The sequence below is a fragment of the Thermobia domestica genome, chromosome 16 (genome assembly GCF_964235325.1).
Source record: "Thermobia domestica chromosome 16, izTheDome1.hap1.1, whole genome shotgun sequence".
Taxonomy (NCBI): Eukaryota; Metazoa; Arthropoda; class Insecta; order Zygentoma; family Lepismatidae; genus Thermobia; species Thermobia domestica.
Window position 1 is genome coordinate 3,680,850 of NC_137469.1, and position 25,904 is coordinate 3,706,753.

At 37.8% G+C, this 25,904-nt stretch overlaps 1 protein-coding gene across 4 annotated transcripts in view; it reads right to left on the minus strand.

The window, feature by feature from the left end:
* Window positions 1-7,986: 7,986 nt before the first annotated feature.
* Atg7 (Autophagy-related 7) overlaps window positions 7,987-25,904 on the minus strand; it is a 50,479-nt gene continuing 32,561 nt past the window's right edge. For all 4 annotated transcript variants that reach the window (XM_081742080.1, XM_081742079.1, XM_081742081.1 and 1 more), the window contains exons 11-14: window positions 20,968-21,083; window positions 17,483-17,645; window positions 14,421-14,540; window positions 7,987-8,809 (exon numbers count right to left, since the gene is read on the minus strand). In XM_081742080.1, the coding sequence (XP_081598206.1) occupies window positions 8,768-8,809; window positions 14,421-14,540; window positions 17,483-17,645; window positions 20,968-21,083 (441 nt within the window). In that variant the 3' untranslated portion in view covers window positions 7,987-8,767. The remainder of the gene's footprint in view (window positions 8,810-14,420; window positions 14,541-17,482; window positions 17,646-20,967; window positions 21,084-25,904) is intronic.

Consider the following 25,904-nt stretch of genomic DNA (forward strand, 5'->3'; position numbering starts at 1 on the left):
ACGTCGCTGGTAATGGTTTACTTGAAATAGAAATTTCACAAATTCTAGAAACAGACGTTAACAGGAACCAGGAATTATTACTGAGCCGGAAAATATATCCTTAAAACAGGAAGTTTCAAAAAATGAGATACATATAGTAGTTTAGCTGAATATTTTTTTTTATTGTTCAAATTTCGTGTACAAAATAACAATAACAGACACACAACAAAGCAACAACAAGGGCTTTCCAAAGCACGGACGCTCAAACCATTCCTTTCATTTCCTCTCACAAGATTTTCATTGTTATGAAGATATTTCTGGTACTTAACGTCTGATGAAGATAACGATAGTTATTGAAACTGTTACGACTTACTTTAATTTTAATAAATAATATATATTCGGGTCAGAAAAGTATTATTTATTTAAGGCAAATCGTAATACGTTTTTGCCATAATATTAACTTGGTGTGATTCTTCTAAGCCAATTAGATCACTCTTCATGAGTAAAGTTCAGAGCAAGACAAGTGTGCTGTATGTCCATATACATGCATTATTATTATTTTAGTGCCAAACAGTTCCCGTACGATCATAGCTAGGTCTAGTAATATTTCTGGGATGGTGCATCGTTGAGAGATTGCTGATGGTATTGGAATTGCACAATCAGCCCAAAATCACGAGCATAATTAGAAACTACTCGAACTTAAAAATTCATCTAGAGACCAGTATCAATAACAAGATGCGCTGATTATACCTCAGCCCAACGCAGGAATGCTAAAGCTGAGTGAAAGAACTTTCCCAAACAGATTAATACAATTCTTTGATTAGTTAATATTATGTTACACTTTGAAATAGAATGAAGATGGCTTATTTTTATATGTTTTATGAATATCCCTTTTAAGTTCTGTTTTTTTAAGGTAAATTATAGACTTTTAGTCAAACAGCTACAGCATCACCCCTATTTATCCTAGGGTTATGATTCGTACCTAATTTTCTTAATAATAAATTAGGCATTTCAAATATTACCATTCACATTTCCCTATCATGTACCTGAAACAGGAAATTTTGAGAGAAATCGGGATTTTTCTGATTTTTTTTTTTTTTTTAATTATTTTGAGCGCCTCTGAACCCTCTGTTTTAACGCAGATTTCTGAAACAAATCTGAAAAATACTAAGGGGTGGACTGAATATGTGTGCAAAATTTCAATCTTCTAGATGCAAAAGTAAGCCCGCCAAAAAAAAATATCCCCAAAATACCCCAGATTCCCGTATAAAACCGAATCTCAGGTAAAAATTTCCTGAGACATTCCTACTTATCGTAGGATCATGGTTTGTACATTATTCTCTTCAGAGAACAGACTTTCAAACAGCACCACTCACGTGTCTCCATCATGTATCTGAGGGGGAAAGTGCGAAAAAGGGGATTTTTTGTTAAAAATTTTCCTTTTTTTATTTTACAATTTTGTCCCTCTGGACTCCTCTGTTTTAACACAGATATCTGAAAAAATCTGAAAAATACTAAGAGGTATACTGAACGTGTATGCAAAATGCCAATCTTCTAAGTGCAAAAGCAAGCCTGGCAAAAAATAAAAATAGGTATAAACAAAAAATATTTTTTAAAGTTATTATGTCATCATTTCCTATGCCTCGACACAGAAAGGCGTGAAACCATACGTAACGTGTTCTACAATGCATTTAGATATAAAATAATAAATAAAAAAACCGAAGTAAAAAGCTCTATTGGTACTTTTTTAATCGAATAATGAAGACACTACTTTAGTGAGCCTGTAAAGGTACTAGAACTTCAAAGGGATATATCAAGGCTGAATACACTTTGGACGACACTGTGCAATGTCAGAAAAAGAAACTGAAAAAGCGTTTGAATTGGTGCTATAACTTTGTAACCGATGCGTAAAAGTAAATAACTAAAATAATAAATAACTTTGTTGTCTATAGTATTATGATTTCCAGTGGCGTATTTACGATTTTGTTTTGGAGAGATTTTGCTAACTTTCGGGGGGGGGGGGGTGTCTGAAAATGTGAAAATTCAGCACGATATTTCATATACTTTACTATAATAAGTAAGATTTCGGGGGAGAAGGCTTAAGCCCGAAAGCCCCCTCCCCTAAATACGCCACTGATGATTTCTAAAAGGGTGTTATTATGTCACGGACCTATTTTCTAATTTTCAGAGGGCAATGACTCTATTGAGTTGATTTTGTGTTTAACGTCCTGTTCAGCAGCGAGGCTATATGAAAGGTGGACCTACTGATTAACGCTAAAGAATGGGTGTCAGAGGAAAATAAGTATTGAAGGGTTGTTTCAGCAGCCTCGTGTTTCTCAATTGATCATAACTTTCTAGGTTGAAAGGCATGGTAGCTGTGGTAAACTTCTTATCTCTGGGATGCGTGGGAGACCCTGGTTTGATCCCCGGTCAAGTACGTCTGTGGTGGACAACACCGTATCCGTACGTTTTCTTGGAGTACTCCGTTTTCCTTCCACATTCTCATTTCACAAATTCTTCCATTATCATTCACATGCCTTAATCATCCGTCACCCTTAACCTAAAGGGCATAATTGTGGGACATTTGTGTTCCGTGTGACTTCGCACAATAATTTGTCTCTGGGTAAAGATTCTACATCCATTTCTTAAAACTGACTGAACTATTGTTAATGCTCAATTATCTTAAATTTCTTTACACTCAAATTCTCAAAATAATAAGATTTTTCTAAATGGTTCATAAAATGGAAACAGAAACAAAACAAACAAAAAAAAAATTAAGAGGAGTTATAAAGAGTTTAACGTCCCTTTCAGCAGCGAAGCTATATGAGATTGGACTTACTGATTAACATGGAATCCAAACCACACGAGCTCCCGCGGGGAATCGAACCCGGGTCTCCTACGCCAAAGGCGCGGACGCTAACCGCTTAGCCACAAAGGAGCTCAACATTATTTAGAATATATATATATATATATATATATATATATATATATATATATATATATATATATATATATATATATATATATATATATATATATATATATATATATATACACAGTGGCGGATCCAGGATATGATCAAGGGAGGGGCTAAACCATAATTTGCCGTTTTATCCAGTGTAAAGCAGAATTGAAGCCCATTTTATCCAGTGTAAACCTGAGCGTCAAGGGGGGGCTATAGCCCCTTAGCCCCCCCTTGGATCCGCCCTATATATATATATATATATATATATATATATATATATATATATATATACAGGGTGGTAGGTAACTCCACCGACAAACTTTGGGAGGTGATTCCTTATATGAAATGAAAGAAAAAAGTTCTTATAAACATGGGACGAAAAACATGGTCTCCTTTCAGAGTTATGAACCACCGAAAATTCGCGTTTCGAAACGCTCTGCCTTAGAAACTACAGGACCGATCCCAAGCGGTTTAAGGAATTACAAAGGAACTGATATGCGAACTATCTAAATATCCATGTTTTACCATCCTCCGTTATTGGCGAAACGAACTGTAAAAAGGAAATTGAGGTATAGGGATACTCCTTTAAGTACTAATAACGCATTCGTTTCACCGATAACGGAGGATGGTAAAACATGGATATTTATATAGTTCGCATACTAGTTCCTTTGTAATTCCTTAAACCGCTTGGGATCGGCCCTATAGTTTCTAAGGCAGGGCGTTTCGAAACATGATTTTTCGAATTTTCGGCGGTTCATAACTCTGAAATGAGACGTTTTTCGACCTATGTTTATAAGAACTTTTTTCTTTCATTTCATATAAGGAATCACCTCCCAAAGTTTGTCGGTGGAGTTACCTACCACCCTGTATATATATATTCCAGATTTTATAAACTTTCTCAGACTAAATAAAGTAAATTTTTCTGTAAATGGACCGCAAATGGCGCTAATTGTCACTGGTCATTATTGCGAAGTTGGTATTACACAAGGACAACCTGTGCCATAAAAGACTTGGAAGTGTTAACATTATTTTATTAGGGTTACCTCTGGTATTACTGAAGTTTCTATTGTAGCTTTGATGAGTAATACGTAATATTTCTGTGAGCGCCCGTGCTCAGAAGCATTTTCACATATCACAGTCTTACTTTACAACATTTAATTGCTGGTAAACACTTTTTTTTTTTTTTTTTTTTAATTTTCTAATACCATATAACGTCAGTCGGCCTGAAATTATTTTAACAAGTTTTGGAAGCAATCACACATTTATCCTAAAAGAGAAAATAATAAATATACATAGTGACGTGTCAATAAACACAAATTTAATGGAAAATGTTGACAGACAAACGATATTAAATGAAAAAAAAACAAAAAAAAGTGCGTTAAGTGTTAAAACTGTATAAGTTCCACGAATTGGGATACAAACATCAAGTTAGTATTTAGTCTCACTTTAGGGTTGCCGTAACTTTTTTTTCTTTCTTTTAGAGAAAAGGCTGAACTGGGCATATCATATGCCAGCTGAAATGCCCGTTCTTCCCACGGAATAAATAGGTTTATGCATAAACCTTCGGAAGGTATTTTACATAATAACTAAACTAGTGATTGTGTTTTCTGACATGTTCGGCATCATGCATCATGAATTTGTTCTCGTGGCTGAATTATTAATAAGGAGTTCTACACAGTTGTTTACAATGGTTACGCGATTTCGTTCGTTGTAAACGGTCGGACAAGTGTCGTCTCGACAGTGGCGTTTGCACCATGACAATGCTCCGTGTCATACACTTCAGGAATAGTGTCTGACTTCTTGGTCAAAAATACACCCTCCTTGCTCTGTGTAACTTTTCTCTAGTTCTTCTACACTTATGTCTGCCTTAAAAGGGACACGATTTGATACCACCCAGGACATTCAGAATAACACGACGAGGAAACTCATGCACATTCCTCAACAGGAATTCCAGCGATTGCGACATCATCAAAATAGGTGTGTAGATGCAACAGGAAAGTACTCTGAAGGGGACAAGCACGAATAGATGGTAATTTATTCATATATTACATCATTAGTCCGGAATGTTGTAATATCAGCTTTGGCATACACATTTCATATTGTTTTATCACCTATTTGAATTTGGTAATTGTGTTTTAATGTTTGTTATACTAATTATATTTTTGATGAACATACTTGGTAAGGGTACTAAAATCTACGTGTACGTTTGTAAAGCCCAGAGCAATATGCACTGACAATGTTCTGGCATAATAAATCTCTAACTCTTCCGAAATACGTTTGGTGAAGTATTTTAGTTTGATATCGTATTGTATTTAACGTTCGAGTTAATATTGGAAATTGGATAAAACTTATTAATGGAGTAAAAAATACGGGATTTCTACTGAACCGACCGGGAAAATGTTTCCTTCTGTGAATTCCTGGACATATGACAATCCTACACCTTTCACTATTTTAGCAAACTGTTAGAATAGGTTGACAAACATTTAATATTTTGTAGAACAACGATGCTATTTTTTTCCTCAATGTTACTGCAGACAATTTTCCACTGAACTTTATATTTGTAAGTTGCTTATTTTATGTTTATTCAAGATGAAAGTTTTTTATTTATTTATTTATTAAATGAATTTTCCCAGACTAATAAAAGGAAATAAATGATGTTTTCAGAATGCTGCATCATATAACTAAGGGACTTTATGTCGCTTTTAGAAAACACGACTACCAAATGTCAAAATTGTGGGGAATTTTTGAATTTGAAGGCTGCATTTCTCTACCAATCAATACCGTAAATATGATTTGATTATTAGACAGTTTTATTTACAGTAAGTAGCACACGTAGAGCTACATTAACATTACCACATTCCAAATAGTTTAGAATTATGCATTGATTATATATGTCTGGTGAAAAAAAAAAAAATGGTCTATGTCGAACTGAGGACATCATTCAAACTTATGTATATTTACACACTTCCATTTCTTGCGAACTCAAGCACATTTCGAAGGTAAAACAGTATACTTTTATATTTGCAACCAAAAATACAGAATTTGGGATATGAGCAAATACGTTACTAGAGCCTGTCTATCTCATCTATGCCCTCGGAAAGTATGCGGACTATACTTCGGCCTCCCTCTGACGGAGGAAACTCTCCCTTTGCTTACGGAAAAGAAGTGATTGACCTCCGCTGTGTTGCCACTTTGTCATTCAATCATTTGGTCTTGACGAGTGAAGATCGTAGGCTACTTAAGAGTGGCTAACAAGACAGAGGACAGCGAAGTCCGTGAAATAATTCATTCTGGCAACGCTTCCGCATCTAACAATTGAAAGATCTCGGCCGCAACAACTTCTCCCTCCTCTTTTGAGGGAGATACGGGAAAGCACACATCGACTGCAGCGCCAGAAGGGGCACCGATCAAATAGAAAGGCTCTAACACATTTTTTTGAATTTTTAAAATTTCAGGCCTAAAACGTTTGGATAATCCCATAGACGCAGAAACAATTTTAGCTCATTCTTTTACTCCCTTCATATATAACAAATTTTACTTTTACAGTTAGCAAAAAATGTTCAGAGATCAGTACTATGAGCGGAGTCCAGTTAGTTATCTACCTAGATAGGGAGGAAGGGGCGGGGCTTAATGACGCCTCACACGCATGTCAAGGCCACTGTGGGGAACCCCGCTGCGCAATTTGAGGTCAGTCGGAACAACGCAGTGGAAGTGAGCAGTGTTTGTATTAGGGGACAACTCAACTGGTGTCGAGACCTGGATCCACCATTGGGATCCTGAGAGCAAGCAGTATTCCATGCAGTGGAAAACACCATGATTCCCCGCCCCTGGAAGAAGTTTCGCGGACAATCTTCTGCAGGTGGTGCTCGAACTTCTGCAAATCTATTCTTCGCGGTGTAACACAATCACTCTGCCACTGTGTTGCTGCGACAGACTTTAAAATTGCGCAGCTGGGTTCCCAACAGTGGCCTTGGCGTCCCTATCACGCGTCATTATGCCCCACCCCTCCCTTTCTGTCTAGATTGATAACTTATTGGACGCCCCTCGTATATATGTTACAAACATGTACAAACCTATTTATATATAAAGTTTTAGCAATTCTTAACTTTAGGCACAATGCGTAATTGGCCGTCATTTATAAAGAACTTTAAAAACTTACTAAGCTTCTATAATCACACTTGTAAACTTAACATTTTTCCGTGTAGAGCAAATGTAGACAGCTTTAATTAAATGCATCACCACTATTCATAACACATTGAATTATTTTATACTTAGGAGGTTCAAATTTGACCTAAAATTTTGTTTCTACTAATTCTGTTTTGCAACAATGTGCTTCCGTCAATACCGAAATCTACACTAACAAAACATCACCTATTTCCTCTAGTTTCATTGGTAATCATTGCATTGCACAAGAGGCGAAAGAATGCATGTCAGCTTCTGTGCAACAGTGAATAATCAATCAAATTTTTCTGTGTGGCAGTGAAAACTATCAAAGATTCAACGTACATTTTTCTGCATCCTGTCTATCCCATTAATCAGTGTTTGAGTAATGGAAACTCATTTAACCAGGGAAGCAGACAATGCATCAAAAATAAACCGTGAAATCTTGAGATTCGCGATCTCCAGGACACTGAAGAAAATGAAGAACTAAGTACGACGTAGAATACTCTTTTAAGAGCCTGACATACTAAAAATAATACATAATTTACCAGTTTTATTTTGTTTCTTTATTCATAAATGAAAGGAGATAATAAAATGCAACTTACCACAAACATAGATAATGTTATTCTACAACAGAAAATATGAACCTGAAGGATTTTCAGTTTGCCATCCATAGAAATTACTGTTGCCACAATAATATTTTCCCCCAAAAATCTAAATTAAGGTAGCGACCAGAGGAACGAATTCAACTGCATTTGATTACGTATCATGTTGTTTTGGAATCCACTGAACTACTTTTTAAATAACAGTATTACTTAATTTTAATAAATGTATGTTAAAACTATTTTGTTTATTACAAACTAAATACAACTATTATTAAAAAAAAAAAAGTAGTTCACAGGATACCGAAACAACATAATACGTAATCAAATGCAATTGAGTTCGTTCCTCTAGTCTCTGCCTTAACTTAGATTTTGGGGAAAATGTTATTCTGGCAACACTGTAATTTCTATGGATGGCAACACTGAAAATTCTTCAGGTTCATATTTTCTGTTGTAGAATAACATTATCTATGATTGTGGTAAGTTGCATTTCATTATCTCCTTTAGTTATGAAAAGCAAGCAATAAATTTTGAATTATTTTTAGCATGGCTCTTAATAAAAATGGTGTACAATCAGCTTAACAGGAAGTATATATAAACATATAAATAAAATTCTGATCAAATTTCGACGCTCCTTGTATATAAAAGCATGAAAAAACATAATAAGAATATACAATAAACACTCAAATGTAAAAAGTAATTCTTTGTTTAATGCCCCTAAGGTAAAGCGCTAACAATAATGCACTTTTAAACAATTAAAGCTTTTAGCAGTCAATGAAAACCACCTGAACAGTCGCATTGCTGCAACCTGTCTGCTAGCACTGGCTACAATTGTACATCCATTGTTAAAACCTTTTTATTCTTAAGTGCTTATTGTATATACTTAATTTTTTTTCATAATTAAGTTTGTTTCGTCAAATCATTTACATAACAAAACTGCTGCTATGCTCCTTGTTACACAAAAGGCAAAAATATACACATAATTTCTGTGCTTGCACAAACAGTGCGTCGTCTTTTTCTCCTCAATTTGATATTTATTTAGTGTCGAAATACGTCACATCTATTCTAGTCCAATAGATTCTGAATCACTTAGTTCCCATACCTAAAAGAAGAAAAAAATCTGAATAAGTGAAGTAATAGAAATATATATAAAATGGTTATGAATAGTTACATCCATAAGAAGTGACTATGCTGAGTCTTGCAGCCAGTAAGTTTCTGAAATAACCTTACAAGTTAAGTTCGCAGGTGGACTTCGGGGGGGGGGGGGGGAGGGGGCTCTATTACCAACCGTACTAAATGAAATGAAATCTTTAAGTTTTACATCCAACGATTATGCCGGCTAGGCTAAAGAGTCGGTGATGATGAGAAATGAAGGAAATGGTGGAATGAAGAAAGTGGGAGGAAACGGAAGATCTCCGAGAAAACTCACGACCCGAGTTTGTCCACCACAAAGTTCACTTGGCGCGAGCTGGGATCGAACCGAGGACCCCATGCACCAGAGGTGAACGCTCTGCCACTAAGCCACCGTGGCCCCCGATCGTGTTAAATATTAGATGGCGCGCTTGTTGACTGACAAATGCTTATACAGGGTTTAGACAGAATAATGTGAACAACACTTTAACATATCTCATATAAATTACGAGCGTTATCGTACAAATGCGGTTAGCAATCGCGTTGTGCTGTCCATGTATGACGTGGACTCTGATCACCTGTTATCAGTATGCAGTTCATACTTAAGTATTGTGGTAGTCGTGTTCAAATATCAGACCTTACAAAGTTTGTACGAGGACATTGTTATATCTGTGACGAAAGTGGCAAGTATATATATACATGTGTGTGTGTGTGTGGGGGGGGGATATCGAGAGCAACTGTCTCCAGGTCATGTAAGCATACATAATTAGTGAGAAAACTATACTAAAAATAACAATGGTCGAAAGACAAGGCAGTCCAACAGAGACAACAGAGCAAGAAACAAGAGAACAATAGCCACTAAAATTACTATGGACATCAGTTGTTCCCGAAAGACCCCATTTCCACGAAAACAATGCGCAGAGAACCATATAAAATGGATATCCATGGCAAGTCTGCTGTAGCAAAGCCCGTGGTAGCAGCAGTTAAATGTTAGAAACGAATCCGGTGGCACGAGGACCAGAGGACATAGAGCGCAGAGCTATGGAAACATGTAATGTGATCAGATTAACCGATATTCACATTATTTCCGATAGGAGGACATGTGAACATGTGACGGTCCGAAGACGACTGTCTTCTGCTAACCGTGAAGCATGGGAGTGGTTATGACAATAAGAGCACTGATATTGTAGTTTCTGTAAGGTCCATTGTACCCTTGTGTGGAGTGATGACTGTCACGCCCTATGAGCAAATCATAGGGGATCAAGTCTTTCCCATGCCCCAAATAGTGTACCCTGCTGGGATGCATCTATCAACATGATCTGGCTCCCTGTCACAAGGCTAGGACAGTAACAGCATAGTTCGGTCAATATCTTTGCCTACAATCGACTTCTTCGCTGACCTGCTTGCTCATTTTTTCTCAGACCTTATCGATCTTTTGGTTATTTATTCAATCGTTCGCAAGCGTAGGTATGCATCACTTTCCCTGAGCCATTGACAGATATTAGAAAACAAAATCATGACCACATATACGCGTATCTAAATTAGAGCCTGTCTACTTGAGGTGTGTCCTTGGAAAATATGCGAAACATACTTCGACCCAACCCCCGCCATCCTCTGACGGAGGAAACCCTCACCTTTGCTTAAGGAAAAGAAGTGAATGACAGCTGTGTTGCCAATTTGTCGTTCAGTCGTCTGGTCTTGACGACTGAAGATCGTAAGCTACTTAGAATGGTTAACAAGACAGAGCACAGCGAAGTTCCTGAAATAATTTATTGTGGCAACGCTTCCGTATCCAACAATTGAAAGATCTAGGCCGCAGCAATTTGTCCCTCCTCTTTCGAGGGAGGTACGGGAAAATACACATCAACAGCAACGCCAGAAGGGACACAGTTGAAAGAAAAAAAGGTCTAGCTTTTAAACTTTATTTCAGGTACTTTCTAACATCAATATATAACATTTATTCCCTCAAAGCATATATCAAAATGTAGCATATATAAACATATTTATAAAACAACCACAAAATTTACTAAAGATTTGAACTATATATAACATAAAAAATATCATATTAAAGTTCATTTGTTTGAAAGATAACAACAGATTATCTATCAAAACGCAAACAACTTGTACGATAATTTACCTAACTTTTAACTTTCTCAACATTTAAATTAACTTCCTCTTCTTCGTACACCCTCGGAAGTAGAAGTTACGACTCCCGCACCGATGGCGCGTACATAACCATGAGGGAGTTAAAGCGTACGTACAAGTGTTTTTTTTTTCTTTCTTTCTTTCTTCTTACGGTGCCGCTAAAATACCATAGTTTGTGAAAAAAATACTACCACAAACAGGCAAACACTGAAAAGCAAATCCAAGAACGATGAAAAGCTTGTAAAATATGCCGTAGGATGATATGGAACAGGAAAGCAAGACATAATCGATAATTTACAAAAATTTACGTTGGAATAGCGTCTCTCACATCATGTATCAAGAAAAAGGAAATGCGGAATTAGTTTTCTGGGCTGTCGTCGGCATCTATGGCCATTTAGCCCGTCACGTACATGGGGGATGACGTATGACGGCAAGCACACTATCCGGGGAAAGAAAAGGAAGGAAGGATTGGGGAAGGAAGGAAGTGACCTAGGTGCATTATGTTGGGTACCCTCCCGGCATTTGCCTGGTGTCAATGAGGGAAACCCAGGATAAAAACCTCACTCAAGATGGCTGGCCTGAAAAACCTGTTACAGTTTTTCAACTGAATGTCCCCACCGGGAATCGAACCCGGAACCGCTCGCACCAAAAACGAGAAGGAAATGTGATACGGGGGCAGGGGGGAAGGTGTCAACTATGTTACCATCCAATGGTACACTACCAGATGGCTAGTGAACTCGTCTCGATGCCCCGGAGTTTCGATGAGAAAATCCTTCTGGTGTTTAGCAACGGACTCGTGTACTGCTTCCAACCGTAAAGGACACCACAATAATCCATATTCATAGATGTAATACTGTTGCACGATAATACTCGGACTCACATTCTCTTCCAGCTTCGCTGACAGGCACGAAACCTCCACTCTTTAGTCCATACCTTTGTTTACGTTAAAGGTATAGCAACTGGGACAAGCCATACTTTTGTGTACTTCTTTCCTTTCATTAATTTGTATCTCTAGATATTGTTCTAAGTTTTAGCCTTCTTTTATTCACACATACTTTCCTTTGACGTGGGAGACTCGGGTTCGATTCCCAGCGGGAGGTCAGGTGGTTTGAATTCCATGTTAAGCAGTAGGTCCACGTCTCATATAGCCTCGCTGCTGAAAGGGACACTAAACTGAAATCAAATCAAATCAAAAACTTACACATACACTTTATTAGGTCTGTTTTGTGTATCTGGGTACGTATTCCTACATAAAAATAAGTACGTATGTAATGTTATTGCGTAAATCTGTTAACATATTCAGTAGCGGAATTTAAAAAATGAAAATGAAATTTTTGAGTTTTACGTCCCACGCTTATGCCGGTTAGGCTAAAGGGGACGGTGATGATGAGTAATGAATGGAATGGTGGAATGAAGAAAGTGGGAGGAAACGGGAGAACCCCGAGAAAACCCACGCACACGGTGTTTGTCCACCACAAATTTCACTTGGTGGAAGCAGGGTTTGAACCCGAGACCCCTAGCATCAGAGGTGAACGCTCTACCACTGAGCCACCGCGGCCCCCAGTGGCGGAATTTACTTTATTATGGGGGAGGATGGAGGAAGACCTCATAGCACTGTTAGGGTTTAGGATTTAGATTTCTGGGCTTTTGGCATCTATGGCCATTTAGTCCATCACGTATGAAGGATGACGGTTTCCTCGGCGATCACATTATCCGCAGATAGGGAAGGAAGGAAGGAAGGGCCCTGGGACCTATATGTTAGATACCATCCCGACATTTGCCTGGGATGATTGCTGAAAACCCAGGAAAAACCTCATTCAGGATGGCTGACTTGAAAAAGCTTTTTACACTTTTTTGACCGAGTGCCCCCACCGGGAATCGAACCCAGGAACGCTCGCTCGTGAGAGCGTTAGCGACTACGCTACGTGGGGCCACTCATAGCATTGTGTTTATTAAGACACGATAAGTATGAATCATAGTGCCTCATGAAGGCGTTATAATGCCGAAACTATAATCCAGTTTGTAATATATTTCTTCAACTACAGCACATATGTATTTTGTTTCGCATTTCTATTTGGTCTAGGAATTAATTCGTGCGGTTGGTACGCACACATTGAAGCTGTAGTACAAACACAAAATACATAAATACCTTAAGAAAAATATTGTCCATCGCTAGCCACCACTTTCGCCCATCTGTCAGGCAATGTACGGATTCCGTGGCGAAGGAAGTCCTCATCCTTGGAAGCGATCCAGTCAGAGACCCATGTTTCGATATCTTCTGAAGAAGTAAACCGCTGTCCAATCAAATCGTTGTTCATGCAATCGAACAAGTAGTAGTCCGAAGGAGCAACGTCTGGTGAATACGGTGGGTGGGGTAAAACCTCCCATCCGACATTTTCTAAATAGGTTTTGACCGGTTTTGCGACATGTGGGCGAGCGTTATCATGTTGAACAATAAGTTTATCATGTCTGTTCTCCCATTCTGGTCGTGTTCTGGCCAGAGCTTGCTTCAAACGTATTAATTGTCGTCGATAACGTTCTCCATTCATAGTTTCACCCGGTTGCAGCAGCTCATAGTACACCACACCTTTCATATCCCACCATATGCACAGCATAACCTTTGCACAGTGAATATCTCGTTTTGGTTGTGATGGACCTGGTTCACCTGGTTTCACCCAGGCCTTTTTTCGTTTAGGGTTCTCGTAATGGATCCACTTCTCATCACCCGTAATAATTCGATGCAGAAACCCCTTTCTGCTCTGTCGTTGAAGCAGCAATTCGCAAATGGTTTTTCTCTTTCAACGTCTCTGTCTTTCAATTCATGTGGAACCCAATGTGACATCTTTTGAATCATTCCCATGGCTTTCAAGCGTTTGGAGACTGTTGTTTGATCAACGCCTAATGCTGCTGCAAGTTGTTCCTGCGTTTGACACGAATCCTGCTCGAGCAATGCTGTCAATTCTTCGTCTTGAAATTTTTTTGGCTGTCCAGCTCGCTCTTGGTCTGCCAAGCCGAAATCACCACTTCTAAACCGTGCAAACCACTTCTGACACGTTCGCTCAGCTAGAGCATGGTCACCATACACTTCCACCAAAATACGATGACTTTCAGTCGCACTTTTCTGCATGTGAAAGTAATGCAGCAGGACACCCCGCAAAAACACTTTATCAGGCACAAATTGCGCCATGTTCACTTAACTACAAACTGGTGTTGTTGACGCTTTAATCCACTGCCCTATACTACGAACGATACGCGATGACAGGGGTTTGCAACACATGTGTGGATACACGGAACTGTGGGACGCTCCGTTCGTTGCGCCATCTCTTGTCCACCCGCACGAATTAATTCCTAGACCAAATATTTATCTGAAAATGGTAAAACTCGAATTTTTACCTTGCCCTCGAAGAAAGAAAGGAATTAAGTAAGAAAAAGCATACCTCAGCAGACTCTGATTCTAGATGGAGCTGTGTGAGACCAGTCAAATCTTCTAAATAACCAGGAGTGTTAAAAACTTTCATCAAGAATTCAAAGCCATTTTTCTCATACTCCTCCTGAACCTGGAGAAACAAAGCAGAACAGTAGTTTGTAATTCTACAAAATGAGGACATAATATAATTACTACTAACACAAATTCTAATGCTACTATTAATAATAATGTCAGTATTCCATTATTGAAATAATGATTCTGCATTGTTAAATGTATGCCGTCAGAACACATGTTATATATATGATAAATTGAGGAAAATAAGCGATTTTGTGTCAAAGGAATTTCTTTATAGGATAATTCAATGATACATCAGGAGTGAAAAAAATAAATAAATAAATAAATAAATAAACGCACGATTGGGCTGAAAACCCGAGATGTACAGTATACGTGGTCTAAATAGCTGGAAAATGAAATGAAATCTTTGAGTTTTACGTCCCATGGTTATGTCGAATAGGCGAAAGGAGACGGTGATGATGAGAAATGAATGAAATGGTGGAATGAAGAAAGTTGGAAGACACGGGAGAACCCTGAGGAAACCCACGCACACGGTGTTTGTTCACCACAAAGTTTACTTGGCGCGAGCTGGGATCGAACCAGGGACACCAATGCACCAGAGGTGAACGTTCTACCACTGAGCCACCCCGGCTCCGTCTCTAAATGGCTGAGTACTGACGTCAAAAGTGATAGAATTTTCAGAGAGTAACTGTATAGCGTGCGGGCTAATGTATCAGCACAGTAAGCCGGAGACCCGAGTTCTTGGCTCAATCATGCATTTTTTTCACTCTTGCACTATTCACACTGAAATTCTCACACTGATTTCCCTGAATTTCCATGACTAAGTAAGTAAATTCTGCACTTACCCGCGACACCATCATTTATGACCGGATTTAGAAAAACTTAATTTTTGAATTGGCTTCCACCATTCCTATAGTCGTTCCACGCTCTCTTATTTATTTATTTTTTTTAATACAGTATAAGATTACTTCCTTACTGTAAATACTAATCATAAGTCAAATTTCTTGTACTTGGAATACGACGCGCATTCCATATTGATTTACACTTTCCATTTTTTTTCTTTCTTTCTTCTTTCAGGGTCCACCATTGAGCTCGTCATTACAGATGGAAGGAAGTAGTACTTAGGTCTGCCTTCAGATGGGAGAGCATTACAAAGAAGTGTAATCCCTGGAAACTAGGGCACATTTCACTAACAGCTGTAAGTACGTGAGCGGACAACATGGAAGATGATCAGCAAGAACAGCGATGAACAACATGGTTTCTGTGGAAAGAAGGTGTACAGACTGTGGAAATTCATAAGCGATTGGTGGCAGTGTGTGGAGAGTGCGCACCGTCACGCAAACCGTTTGGACAGAAGTCTTCTGTAAAGTTGCAGAAGATCAGTGCTCTCATCCTTGCGCTGCATTCAGGGATTTGGGAACCCATCTGGCAGACATCTTACCCATCTTAAGGTGCTCGTGCACTATGCGGTGCAGAGTGATTCTGGCAAGTCCTGTGACCGGCTCCAGTTCCGTAAATGTGATGCACCTGTTGTCCTGAATAAGCCGCTAGACTCTTGAACTGTTCACTGATGCTATAACAGTCACCTTCCTTCCAGAACTGGTTCCCTTCTCTGTTGATGTGCGGCCACTTTTCCAGCCGTTCACCTAGTTGTATAGGTATTGCGTGACGGTGCCAACTCTCCACACACTGCCACCAATCGCCTATGAATTTCCGCAGTCTGTACACCCTTTTTCCACAAAAACCACGTTGTCCAGCGCTGTTCTTGCTGATCACCTTCCATGTTGTCCGCTCACGTACTTAACAGCTGTTGGTGAAATGTGCTCTAGTTTCCAGGGATTACACTTCTCTGTAATGCCCTTCCATCTGAAGGCAGACCTAAGTACTACTTCCTTCCAACTGTAATGATGAGCTCAATGGTGGACCCTGAAAGACGGAAAAAAGGAAAGTGTAAATCAATATGGAATGCCCATCATACAATAAAACATTAGTACCAAACAAAATTATAATTAACATAATATCTCGACATTCTCAATACACTCATAAACATGAATAAGGAAACATGTATACCATAGTTTGGCCTCTCTCTTTCATTATCTACAACCAGCAAAAACTATTATACAACAACTCTTTCAATTAGCACAATTCTCATGATAAAGGCCTTTGAAACGTTAGTTCTAATAATAATAATAATAAAAAATAATTTAAAAAACACGGGGGAAATATTGATAGTTTTATTTATTAAAGGATTAGGAATTAGATTTCTGAGCTTTCAGCATCTATAGCCATGTTACGCCCGTCACATATGAGGGGTGACGTCCCGAGTTAACCCGTCCCATCCCAGTTATCATACTATCCGAGGAAAGGGAAGGAAGGAAGTGGTTTGGGACCTATATGTTAGGTACCATCCCGGCATTTGCCTGGTGCAAATGATGAAAACCCAGGAAAAGCCTCACTCAAGATGGCTGGCCTGAAAAACCTCTTACACTTTTTCGACCGAGTGTCCCCACCGGGAGTCGAACCCGGGACCGCTTGCACCAAAGGCGAGAGCGTTAGCGACTACGCTACGCAGGGCCACTATTTATTAAAATAAGGTCTATTCACCAAATAGATGTTCATACATAAGATAGGTGAGAAATAAAATCAGTTATCATTTATTTATTTATTTACTTTCCTGGGTATCAACTCACTTGCCTTCAGAAACTCCACTTTGTGATCGATAACTATGCAAAATCACGAACGAAATTTCCAACATATTTAGCAATAAAGAACCTACAGTACACCATGACCTCCAACTACTACTATGTAAATATAAGTATTTATTTAACTTTCTTCTCTTTATGGAAATGTCTACGTCTAGACTGAGACTTAATTTTTCTAGTTTTTTCCAAACTTGACAGACGGCAATCCAAATCCTGTAAAAGGAATGTCTCCCAGTCATAACACGTAACAGTGTACCAATAAAGAAACCATGCAAAAGAGAATGAAAATGTTTACCTGCTGAGAACAAGCTATACATCGACTGAACATATGTGTTGCTGGCAATACGTGGCTAAATTGAGTGAGAAATCCTCGAATGGAATGTGGTACCAAACCCAACTTGCTTCTTTCACTCATCGTACTTTCGTCTACTGAAGTACAGTCAGCAGGCGCTTCGCCTCTGAAATTAATTAATAAATAAATAATAAGAATTATATAGGGTCATCTCATAAATAACATTTCTAGCAGAAATGAGAAAATGAAGAGAATATATCTGGAGCAAGAACTTCACACTGTACTATGTTCACCACATGAACCACAACTTTCTATCACCTGTCAATCAGTTTGTACATGCTATATATAATTTAATTTTTATTTATTGGTTTATTTTTGCAAAATACGCTTCTACGAAAGCAACACTCTATTCTTGCGAGAGATTAAAGGTATACTGGCTTTCCTTCGTATGAGACTTCTTGTCAACAGCGTATGTGTTGTCATTGGCCCTAGTGGTAGCAAACATTTTTTAAGGTCCATCACAAGCACCGCAAGAGACAATATAAGTAAATATTTCTGTATATTTTAATCGTTAGATTTTTAGCTCAAGAGTTCGATGACTTCTCAATTGTACTGTACATAAGAAGTAACGAATGAAATACAGAAATAATAGAAGTTATATGAACCATCGAGTCGGCTCAAGGTTGTACGGCGCTCTTAGACCCCTATTCAGATTACGTCCTAAAAACTGAGAGTTAAGGGAAAAAAAAACTATTGATTTATATCACAATTACATCATAATTATATAGTTAATACACTACACCTTACTGTAAGACAATTGCAGAAATCTTACTTTTCAATCTTTTACCTTAGCGAGTGTATCAATCAAGTCTGTCATGCCAATTTTATTTAAATAAACTGCACTCGATGGAAATTGTTTCTAACTGTCTGAACTGTCTTTAGTCATTGTAGTTCGCGAATACGTCTTAATTAATTTTAATTTCGAGAAATTTCACTCCGTGCTTGCTACTGACACTGAAATATACATGCTACAAACATGTTCGAGACAGGCAAAGTGTACTATTTTTTTTTAAAATCGCAAATGTAATTCAGCAATTGGATAGACAGAAATCCGTCACTGGAATAATTGTTTCTAAAATATTGAAGTTTATAGAATAAATCAAGGCCTGAAATCTCCTTTTTCACTTTAACTGTCAGTCACAGTTGTATTATGTGAATTCACTTAACAAATGACTTTCATTCATTGTCATAGATTTACGAAAATCACACAAAAGAGAACATATTTTATTATGTGCTCTTATTAATTCTAACCATTAACTTTTTTTCTTTTTTTTTTCATAATTAAAAACTTTGTAAAAAATTTAAAAAAAAAAAAAAACATTTTGAACTTTTCTTTTTCATCACTGCTATACAATTTATACAGCAATGAAGACATCATTACATATATACGAATAGACCGAAGTAGGATGGTTCGGACACGTAAACAGAATGAACCAGGACAGAACAGCAAAAAGGATATTTGAAGGAACAGTGGAAGGGAAACGTTCACGCGACCAACCAAAAAGTAAATGGTGGGACGCAGTGTTAGGGAACACGAAACAGAGAAGTATTCAGAACTGGAGAATAATGACTAGAGACCGGATGTTTAGGCATTAAAAACCTGGGAAATAGGCAGGCAAATAGGCACTTAAAACTTTAAAAATAGGCAGCATAATAGGCACTAAAATAACTCAAAATAATGACGATAAAATCTTCAATTAAAAAATAAATTGAAGTCATAGTTAATGTTCAAAGAATATAGAAATATGCCTGTTTGCTAATAACTTCTTTTACTGTATATAGAAAAACGAAACTTGACATGTATTTTATGTATATTTGGTAAATACATTCTATACAGCCAGGGGCGGCTTTAGAATTTTAATTTTGGGTAGGCCCTCTCCGTCGCTTACGGATACATATACACATTTGATTGATTAATTACAGAAGGAAATTACTTTTACAGTAGTGGTTGATGCTATTTGTTAAGTAACTATCTACTATTAATATAACTAGTGGGAAATATATTTACTCTTTATTGTATCATTTACCGTTTATACATTTTTCAAAACTTTTAAGTAGATCCGTGTCTACTCGGCCTACCTGCTAAAGCCGCCACTGTATACAGCACTTTATCACAACACATAACAGTCCAAATTCTATACACTTTATCAGTACACTCAGCGAAAGTTTTACATTACTTTATCAGCAACATAGCAGTCCAAGGTTTTACGGCAACTTATTACTACAAACAGCACTTACATTTCTCGAAAGTTGCAGAATGCTTTCGTGATATATTAAATTATACATATTTTCCCAATAAAGTCTTATTTTGAAGAAATCGCATAAAATAGGCAATATTAGGCACTAAAGCAAATATTTAGGCAGGAAGGGGCAAAATAGGCAAAATAAAATTGGCTTAAATTGAAATTAAAACCCCCATATAAACTTTAAAGCGTTATTTTTGATCATATCTTTAATATTAAAGAATAGGCATTTTGCCTAACATCCGGTCTCTAATAATGACGGACATACGTCTATGAATGCAAATCCTACTGGAGGCCAAGGCTCGTTTCAGATCTGTAGACCTAAAAGAAAGACGAAGATGATGACAGACTTAATTACAAAAAAATATAGTGGTAATATTAGTCTACGGCAGCGTTTCCCAACCGGTGTGCCGCGAATGGTCCGCTGATGTGCTGCGAGGAAATCGAAATAAAATTATTAATTCATGGCAATCAAATTGCAAAACATAGGGGAAAATGTATATTTGTATTTCACATTACTATGTACCTCTACTATGAATCTATAATTTTAATTTTCATACTCGGTCACTTTTCTGTACATTTTTCATGTTGAAAAAAATATTTGTTATTGTTATGACCGTTTTTGCTTCTTTATTGTTGCAGACTGTTTCGTAATATCATTCAATCTTTTCGACAAAGCAAACATGCATACAAATGTGTTTTAAAAGTAAAAGAGATTTGTTTGTTCGTTCGTTATTTAACGATCTTCCTTCTTAGTGAAAGGTTGGATACAGTTTTCGAAAAAGAAAGTGTATTTTTAAAAACCTGAGTCTTATATCTCATTGCAATTGTTTTCTATTTTTAAAATTAGAATGAAAAATAAGCATAATAATTTACCGAAAACCAGTCATCGAGCTTTCTTCTCTGTGAGGAGATCAGTAATCACAGAAATAAATTACCACGGTATTTTATATTTACAAATAATAATAATAATAATAATAATAATAATAATAATAATAATAATAATAATAATAATAATAATAATAATAATAATAATAATAATAATAATAGGTATATGAGTGTGCCGCAAGTTGAAAAAGGTTGGGAAACGCTGGTCTACGGGATCATTTTATTAGCGAAAAGCGCTGCACGTTCCTAGATTGAACCTAGTGTGCTGTAGCCTTACGCCGGCCATGTTAAACTAACCTTTGGGGATGTTGAAGTAATGAAACCATGAGTTCTACTGCTAGCGCTCCTGCTATTGCAGACACTCCTGGTCTTGTGACGGTGCACTGCTGATCTAACGTCCTATCTTTGGTTGACTGAAAAGGAAATTTAAAACACTATAAAGGCTTCTAATACACAAGAAACATAAATATTTGACTTATAGATGATTTTATATAGCAAAGACACACAAATATACGGAAAAAAAAGTTGCATTAAAATGAGTTTTTCTTGTTTACGGTCCCTGATAAGTTTCATACCAATACTCTCACACATACCTGCAGTGAAATTCAACAGGGACATTTTTCACGTGTACGAAAAGAACGTTGAGCTCAAAGTGCTTGCTATTAGCATCACTACATATTTTTACATGCTTCACCATGTTACTGAAACTTACAGCAGCAACTTCATGCCCAATATTTTCTTGCACTTTCACGAAACTCTATGATTTATTGACATACATTTACACTTTTAGCATACTTCATAAGAATAGTTCAAGTGAGCTAAGATCAGACGACTTTGATAGCCACAACTTCTTAAAAATTACACAATCTTTAAAAGATAGCAATTTAAACAGCACTGAACCCTGATTCTTAACTTGTTCTTCTATTTTATATTTAAATTAACAGTTTACCATAGCCTGCTATAGAATATCCCTTTTTGAATCACAGGGGAAAGAAATTGGCCATTCTGCTCCAACTCTACTGCCTTAGTGACTCCTAGCTACATTAGGGTAAATGGGCTAGAACATGCCTTCGGGCAGACACAGACAGACAGACATAAAAGATGTGCAGGTGTGCTATCCTGATAAAAACTGTTATAGTCAGTGTATAGTTCATCATCATCCAACTGATACATAAACTCAAAGAAGAGATCAATTTGAACTCCCTCATGGATATATTGGGACAGGAGATTCGAATTCGATTCCAGGTGGGAGCTCATGTACTGAACGGAATGTTAAACTCCAAATCAATCCACCAACTAAGATACTAATTCTGGGTGGATTCAATCAGACCAAGATGGGATCTACTGGCACCATTTTTATTTCTGCGGCGATGACACTTCGAATTTTCAATGCCATACAATGTGTTACATAACAGGGTGTCTACTAAAATTCCAAAATGAAATTTCGTGACTTTTTCGTGACCTTTTCTTTACCAAATCATAAAATTTCCTAATATTTTCAAGAGCGAATTTGGGTGCGAATTAGGCTGAATTTTTATCCATGCGATTAAAACGTACTTTGCTTGCGATTTGGTAGCGTCTAAAGCCGACCGTAGACATTTTTGGTAGTGAACTTTGACGTTTTATACAACAAAATTTTCCAATCTGTACTTACATTTGAACAGTTCAAAAAATCGTGACCCAAAAGCTAAATTTCGTGACTTTCATGACCATTTTCTGATTTCGTGACATTCGTGACTTTCGTGACCGATAGACACCCCGCATAAATTTTCTGTAATATTCAATTCCGAACTCTCAGTTCTGCTATTTGAAATGCGGCAAAACAAAATAAAATAACTGGAGTTGTTAGACGTCTGATACATTTGTGGACACATGATTGCGAACTAATTTTGTTGTTTCGAAATGATGTTAGACATATTGCAGTGTTGTCAGAGGTGCTGCTTTTACGTGAAATTTCTTGCATGTGCACAAGTTTTTCAAGAAAAGAAACAAGTGAGTTTCGTTTCACAGTGTGAAACTACGCCAGTCTTCCAGACTAGTGGAATTCAATATTCAAACTAGAAGTAGTATATCTTTAACTTCTGGTTAAATAGAAAGATAAGATCAAAGTTAGAAACTATTCCTTGGACGCTGAATTCCTATGAAAAAGCTATTACTCGCAATATCCTACTATTTTTGCTCTATGGAGATCAATATTGAAACCGGACGTAATAGTAAATTTCTATCACTTCCGGTTTTAGTAGAGAGTGAGTTTTACGCCCCATAGCTATGACGGCTAGGCTAAAGGAGAGGTTTTAGTAGAGACATGCGGGTGAAGAGGGAACCTTTTCTTTAGACACGGAATCGATTTCAAAAACCTGTCACCATCCCTTACAGTTTTTGAAACCGGAAATGGTTAATTTGTATCCCTTCCAATTTGAATAGAAGATTAATGGAGGAGATGGAACATATTCTTGGGACGCTGAATCGACTGCTAAAAAAAAAAAAAAAAAAAAAAAAAAAAAAAAAAAAAAAAAAAAAAAAAAAAAAAAAAAAAAACTTGCCTCGATGTCTCTCAACCGTTTTTTGCTCTGATACCTGCCAACAAACGGACAAAGCCGTTCTATAATACTTTCGACACTTATGCATAGCATAGTTTGGAAATCTGAAGAATTACAGAAGATGAACCTAACCAAACTTTCAAACTTGTGTTAAAAAAAAAAAAAAAAAAGTGAACATACTTTAGATAGTTTTGCATTGAATGCGTAAAATTATTAAATACTACATTTCTTCTTTTCTTTTTTTTTAAAGCATTGGTATTAATACGTCTATAGTGCAGGTAGTCTTCTTTATACATTTTCAATATTATAATATATATATATATATATTTGGTCTAGGAATTTATTCGTGCGGGTGGACAAGAGATGGCGCAACGAACGGAGCGTCCCACAGTTCCGTGTATCCACACATGTGTTGCAAACCCCTGTCATCGCGTATCGTTCGTAGTATAGGGCAGTGGATTAAAGCGTCAACAACACCAGTTTGTAGTTAAGTGGACATGGCGCAATTTGTGCCTGATAAAGTGTTTTTGCGGGGTGTCCTGCTGCATTACTTTAACATGCAGAAAAGTGCGACTGAAAGTCATCGTATTTTGGTGGAAGTGTATGGTGACCATGCTCTAGCTGAAAGAACGTGTCAGAAGTGGTTTGCACGGTTTAGAAGTGGTGATTTCGGCTTGGCAGACCAAGAGCGAGCTGGACAGCCAAAAAAATTTCAAGACGAAGAATTGACAGCATTGCTCGAGCAGGATTCGTGTCAAACGCAGGAACAACTTGCAGCAGCATTAGGCGTTGATCAAACAACAGTCTCCAAACGCTTGATAGCCATGGGAATGATTCGAAAGATGTCACATTGGGTTCCACATGAATTGAAAGACAGAGACGTTGAAAGACGAAAAACCATTTGCGAATTGCTGCTTAAACGACAGAGCAGAAAGGGGTTTCTGCATCGAATTATTACGGGTGATGAGAAGTGGATCCATTACGAGAACCCTAAACGAAAAAAGGCCTGGGTGAAACCAGGTGAACCAGGTCCATCACAACCAAAACGAGATATTCACTGTGCAAAGGTTATGCTGTGCATATGGTGGGATATGAAAGGTGTGGTGTACTATGAGCTGCTGCAACCGGGTGAAACTATGAATGGAGAACGTTATCAACGACAATTAATGCGTTTGAAGCAAGCTCTGGCCAGAACACGACCAGAATGGGAGAACAGACATGATAAACTTATTGTTCAACATGATAACGCTCGCCCACATGTCGCAAAACCGGTCAAAACCTATTTAGAAAATGTCGGATGGGAAGTTTTACCCCACCCGCCGTATTCACCAGACGTTGCTCCTTCAGACTACTACTTGTTCGATTGCATGAACAACGATTTGATTGGACAGCGGTTTACTTCTTCAGAAGATATCGAAACATGGGTCTCTGACTGGATCGCTTCCAAGGATGAGGACTTCTTTCGCCACGGAATCCGTACATTGCCTGACAGATGGGCGAAAGTGGTGGCTAGCGATGGACAATATTTTTCTTAAGGTATTTATGTATTTTGTGTTTGTACTACAGCTTCAATGTGTGCGTACCAACCGCACGAATTAATTCCTAGACCAAATATATATATATATATATATATATATATATATATATATATATATATACATATTTCTTCCTCTGTTGAACCAAATTACTTAGTGTAGAATTCCTTTGGTGCTTTCTTTTCTCTCTTCAAATCATAACAATTACTTCAACAACCGTATACAATAATGAAACAAAACGAGAAATGAATTATACCTATTGACTTGTACTGCCCTTATATTCTGGCAACTACAGGATTTCTTCAAGAAGTAATGAGACTGGCCACCGCATAGCGCTCCAGTCACCACCAGAGCGCTCTTAATGGGAGGTATCGGTGATGGGGGTCTTATAGCTCACAGATGACGAGAAGAACCCTAGCAGAAGTAGTGTGTGTGACGTAGGTGTGGGCTCGCCCCACTTTTCGCACAGGGGTTTCAAATAACACCACGGAATAGCACACAGATAGCTACCCGGAGTAGCAGACGACATCTAAGTATAGACCACACCTCAAAAACCGAAAATGGACTTGACCGTGTCGTTGACCTTTCCCCGCTTCCTCTCTTTTAGGGTTCGTCTCATCATCTGTGAGATGTACCTAAAGCATCGCACCGCGTGGCAATCGATTCTGAGCAGTAAGAGAATGAGGATCGATCGTTGCGCAAAGTGATTTTTTTTTCATTTTGGTCACGGGATAAAAAGCAAAAAAATGAAGGGACGATAGAGCAGCGATACGCCATCAAATTGTGTGTTCGCTTGGGCAAAACTCCTTCAAAGACTCTTGCCTTGATTGAGCAGGCCTACAGAGATAATGCCATGTCGAAAGCCCAGGTTTTTCGCTGACATAAGGACTTCAAAGACGGGCGGGAGACAGTTGAGAACCAATATCGATCTGGACGCCCCTCGACGAGTTCTTCGGATGAAAACGTGTCAAAGATGAAAGAACTCTTGGACTCTGATCGTCGGTTAAGTCTGCGATTAATAGCGGAAGAATTTAACATGTGCAAGTCAACGGTACACAATATTGTAACCGAGAATTTGAACATGAGAAAAGTTTGTCCAAATTGGTACCAAAAGTGTTGAGTGCTGAACAAAAACAACGATGAGTTGATGTGTGCCGTG